The sequence below is a fragment of the Brachyistius frenatus genome, unplaced genomic scaffold (genome assembly GCF_029030835.1).
Source record: "Brachyistius frenatus isolate BFR_SWC_R1_liver_20210118 unplaced genomic scaffold, ASM2903083v1 Contig_136, whole genome shotgun sequence".
In the NCBI taxonomy this organism is placed as follows: domain Eukaryota; kingdom Metazoa; phylum Chordata; class Actinopteri; family Embiotocidae; genus Brachyistius; species Brachyistius frenatus.
The window spans coordinates 28,357-33,445 of record NW_027210735.1 but is presented as its reverse complement, the minus strand read 5'-3'; the positions used below and the strand labels follow the sequence as shown (position 1 = coordinate 33,445).

At 43.1% G+C, this 5,089-nt stretch overlaps 1 protein-coding gene across 2 annotated transcripts; it reads right to left on the bottom strand.

Annotated features, from left to right (window-relative positions):
• Positions 1–696: 696 nt before the first annotated feature.
• ngb (neuroglobin) lies at positions 697–4,723 on the bottom strand. 2 transcript variants are annotated; one of them, XM_069714970.1, is made up of 5 exons: positions 4,253–4,723; positions 3,880–4,031; positions 3,334–3,442; positions 3,088–3,207; positions 697–2,975 (listed from the first exon to the last, which is right to left on the bottom strand). In XM_069714970.1, the coding sequence occupies exons 2-5, from the start codon at positions 3,975–3,977 to the stop codon at positions 2,823–2,825; spliced, it is 480 nt and encodes a 159-aa protein (XP_069571071.1). In that variant the 5' UTR covers positions 3,978–4,031; positions 4,253–4,723; the 3' UTR covers positions 697–2,822. The 2 variants fall into 2 exon arrangements, with proteins under 2 accessions (XP_069571071.1, XP_069571070.1); XM_069714969.1 differs by having other exon boundaries at positions 3,880–4,109; positions 4,253–4,722.
• Between the last annotated feature and the right edge of the window lie 366 nt (positions 4,724–5,089).

Genomic DNA, 5,089 nt, shown 5'->3' with positions numbered 1-5,089 from the left:
CAAACTGAGCCTCGGTTGTTGTAGGCTGAAGCAAGACGTGGAGCATGAAGCCAACACAAATCCAGCAGACTCTCAGTGGGACAGGGAGGGTAAGGATACTGTTGGCAGTGCAGAGAGACAGATTAAGGCCATGTCAGCAACTCCTCCAACAGCAGAACAGACAGCCAGCTCATGGATGTGACTTTTACAGTGATACAACCAAATTGTTTACACGGGAGAAATGAGCCCTGTGTATTAAGACAACTCATCATCAACCACCCTCCCTTCTGCTCCATCTCTTATCACTATGGCTTCACTTACATGCAACACAAACAAACTGATACTCACACGGAAACACACAAATATCTGTCACTTTTGCACTCGTTTTTTTGGAGGAAGATGACAATACGAAACACCAAAGAGCAAAGAACTGGACGGCCTGTCGAGAATTTGGTTAAATTTCTGAAAACATTCTTGATGTGACATTGTGCAGTTGCATGAGTAAGTGGGCTGATATGCCTGAAGTCGCCCTCGTCTCAGTAGCCAGGGGCGATGAGCCATTCGATGCTCGGATCTTATGTAACACTAGAGGATGGGCTGTCAGTGGGAAGGAAATCAGGCATTGTGTGATTGATTTCAAAAGCTGACCATTGTGTTGTAGCCATAATCCATCTGTGAAAACCAATCTAAGACCAAGAGGAAAACACACTGACCTCGTTTAGCAGTAAAATATCCACAGATCACTTTATTTATTCTCCAGTAAGCACATAACATGGTTTTCTTTAAAGTGTAGGACAGAATCCAGTTTACAAAGAGTGCGTGCTTCTATTAACTCCAATAATAATGTGCGTTTTTGGTTGAAGGATAAGTAGGTGAAGTCATCGCTGTTCAGTAGCAGCTGATTATGATGAGGTAGACAGTGACACACCCAATATACACACATCTGGATGTTAAAAAGATAACACGCCAGTTGTCAGTCATGTCAGCTAAAAATACTTAAGTGTCAGGTAATTAAAAACAGACACATGGAGAACAACAACCTGCATAGGGCTGCGTACTGATACGAGGAATAGAGTCACTATAAATACACCACCTGCACAGTCAGTTAACAAACATTACACCTGTGGGCTGGAAAGTACCGACTGAACGAACTATGTGGGGATGAAACAATTCAGTAGAAAACCCTGCCTTTATTCTTTTCTGTAAGAACTGCACATTTAGAAGTTGTAATATTTATTTTGTTTTGATGAAATTAAACTCGATTAAAAGCTGCAAATTTGCCAGTTTGTTTTCTTGTGTGGATTTCAGTGAATGAAACCTATGCAAGATAACATATCTGAAGGATGTATTGTGCATTACATCTGGAGAAAAAAAAAAAAAAAAAAAATCAATGCTCTTTCACTCAGATACAATTCTGAATATAAAAATAAACTTTATAAATATAAACTCAGACTAAAGCGATATAAACCACATATCAGCAGCTCGGATTTACAGTTATATGGTGTTATCTAATACTTGGCGCACTGTTGCTAAGTTACTTGGCATTATGGCCGTGAATGTAAATAAGAACCGACGATGACACATACAGTGTTATGGCAGCAATGATACACATATATTAGACAGCACACTCTAGTATTTGTTTTGAGTTAATAAATTCAAAGAAAAAAATCGGCATAAATTAAGTTTGTCTTTGTTTCGTGAGTCAATTATATATTTCCAGCTTTGCTTCCACATCGAAGCTCTGTGTTGGACAAACACAGGCCACTCTGAAAATCTTCACCTCTAAAGCCGAGGAAATTCTACGTTTGTAGCCACAACAACACAGTTAATAAGCATTACTAAGATAAGCAAATACAACACAACAAAACTACATAACACTAACAATAACTGGAAATTGATAGCCAAGGAACAAATATGTTATAATTCCTCCAAGATGCTCTTTACTTTCAATTCTGAAGGTCACATAACAGTCGATTAGTTAGGAGTTTAACAGTCATCAGGAGCCCACTGAAAGACTCACAACCTCCAGACACACCGTGTCGAGGAAGGTGCACGTGGACGTCTTAACAGTCATGGATCACTGAAGAAAGCTATCAGAGAGTGTAACAGTTCTTGTCAGTATCTATTGAATATAATGTTAGAAATTTGCTTTTCTTTTTCTTCAGTAGTTAGATTATAAAGTCACACAAAAATGTAATGTTGTGTAGTATCAGAAAGAAAAAAAAAGAAGAAAAAAGACAATGATTTGGAATAAAGTGATGAGATTTTCTTCTGTAAAATCACATTGCATTGTCCCACATGTTTTGCTAAGTATCACTGTGTTCCAGTTAGATAGAGAGCTGCCTTTGCTGGCCACAGTAACCGTCACAGTTTGAGTAGTGTGTGATGCCCAAATGTTAGATCTGGTGTTTCTCTAGTGTGCAACTCTTTTAAGATACATCACAAAGACCACTACAGTCACTGTTTATCATTTGAGTAGATATATCAAAGCCATTATATACAAAGAAACTCAACAGTTATCCTTAATGCTTTTTCTCAGTGTGAGGTGTTCGGATCACAGGTCCAGACTGAAGAGGAACCGAAGCCAGCTGGCTCAGATTCTCACAGCTGTACAGCAGCATTGGCCGGTAGCTAAACATCCACAGCAAAGAAAATAAACTCTGCGATTGATCGGTCCAACTGAAAAGTGTAACTACACCACACATTCGCTACGCTATGCGACCCCACTCACAGAGCAAATGTACAGCAGTTAAAGCCACAATGCTGTAAGTTACACAACCTTATTCCATGGCAACCATGTTGATGATTTGACAGCAACTGCTCAGCAGCTCCCGCTGTGCATCTCAGTCGGCCTTGTCTTCTCCGTTCTTGGCCCACCCTCGGCTCATCGCCGCGACCACGATGCTGTACATGTTGAGCCAGGCTTGGCGCAGCGGCGCTGTGTAGGCCTGGCCCAGACTGCACTGCAGCATGTAGAGAAGGGACTCACCCACTACCTGCACAAGTCAAAACAAACACAAAAGGTGGGGAAAACATTTTTTTTTTTTTTCACAACTCACACTTGTAAAATTGCTTTTTGAAAGTTGCACAATGAGATGTTGCTCCTACAGCAAAAGACTGCGTGTTGACTCCCACTGCCTGATGCTTCCTCCCGAGGTTGAGCAGAAAGTCCTCCAAGGAGTGAAGGTCATCCAGGTGGCTGACCGCTGCATCGATCACAAGCATCACCTGGAGTCACCAGCAAAGACACGCGCAGAAAGAGAAACGGAGAATGTCCAAAACTGTGCAGGAGTATGAGCTAAAGTTTCAAATGTCTGTCTCCTTGTAGGGGTGACTGCGGTGGACGGAGCTCACCTTGGTGACATGGTCCAGGAACTCAGGGCTGGAGAGGCAGTCTTGTGTGGAACCACAGTTTGTACTGTAGTGGAAAAGACTGAGGAGCGCAGGGTCCAGCTCAAACAGTCTACCACAGACAAATACCACACTGGTCTATAGGTGTATACACATGGCACGGGTTCAAACATTTACACCGACCCAAAATCAATCTATAGAGCATGCATCTACAAATCTCTCCTGCTAGCGTCTGATTTAGCAGCAGCTGTCTCAAAGTAAATTGTGGATTATTGCCGCCTGTCGCCAAGCAACAAGTCAAGCCTCCGGTCCCTGCATGATGAAAGTGAGCAGCGAAGCATCAGTCGCTTGAGTCTCTCGCTACACCTGTGATACATCGTCTCACACCACGGCTGTTGAGTAACAAATCAAAAAACAGCAAGATCCTTTCACTTGTTATGATAGGATGTAATTACCTGCACAGAATAACAACCTAAAATATTTCTTCTCTTATTAAGTTGCTACACTGTCTTACTCCATTTAAGTCACGCTGTTTGTGTAGCACAATACCTGGAAAACATGACGACACCGTGAGGAACTTTGTTCTTGCCTAGGCTCTCCCAGCTGCCTCGTATCAGCTCCTTGTCTTTCCCTGACAGCTTCTCCATCCTCCTGCAGGCTGCGAGCACGAGTTCTTCTGGAGGGGGAAACACACAACTCCTCTACAGGACAAGAACGCTCAGTTTGAGGAAAGCCATAATATTTGGGTGAATCCACAGACAAAACTTCTGCCAACCCACCTGGAAAACAAAGTAGAGCATCAAGTGAGTGAAACACAGCTGATTTGCTAATAAGATGTAAAGAGAGAGAGGGTGATGGAGGGGGGGAGTGAGGAGGGGGCGACACGGCTGCAGGAGAAACGGTACACACAATCATACTGTACCTTTTCGAGGTCAGTCTTCTCTCTGAACTTCTTCTGGTGACGCCGGGCTGTGGGCTCTGTCTGTTTCTGTGTGTCTGGGAGTGTGTTTGTGTGTGCAGGCAGCAGCCTTGTCTGACACTCTGGTGCACTTGTTCTCTTTCCCCGGCCCACGGTGCAGTCAGGAAGACAAGTTGTGCCACGCTCTTATCTGTCACACTAGCCGCTTTCTCTCTCCCCTTCCCGTTTGCCTCTTGATATGCTCTCTCTCCAGCACTGGGGGATATTATTCATGCCACTGAAGGAGAAAAAGAGGAATCTCTCTCTTCTGCTCCAGAGAAGCTGCAGCGAGCCACAGCTCCTCCTGCAGGTGAACCGAGGACTGAAACACAGAGACCCGACATGCACACGTAACATACGTTGCACTTTTACCAAAAAACTTGCCAACTGGACTTTTACGTTACAATCAAGTAAAAACCAATAAACCAGAAATCAAGGTGAACAAAATCACCAGAAAACACAACTAAAGCATTTTACAGTACAATTACTGCTTTAAGACAGGTGAAATCCATTGGAGGCCTGAATCATCTATTCCAGGACGTGTCCTCATGCAACCCGTGCATTTACAAAATTAAATGTGTGGGAATTTTAATATCGTGCAGTCGCTAGAATAATAAGAGACCTGAACGCACCACCTTGGTGAAATTATATTGTTCATCTGCTAAGCAGAGCCACTCCTCAAACAGCGTGATCATAACATTCAGCGGCCAAGCGTGCAGCCTCTCATTAATCTAAATGAGATGTGTTTGTTCCCTCTCTCAGCCTCCACACACATTTTGAGGCTACCGTTTTGTTTTTTTG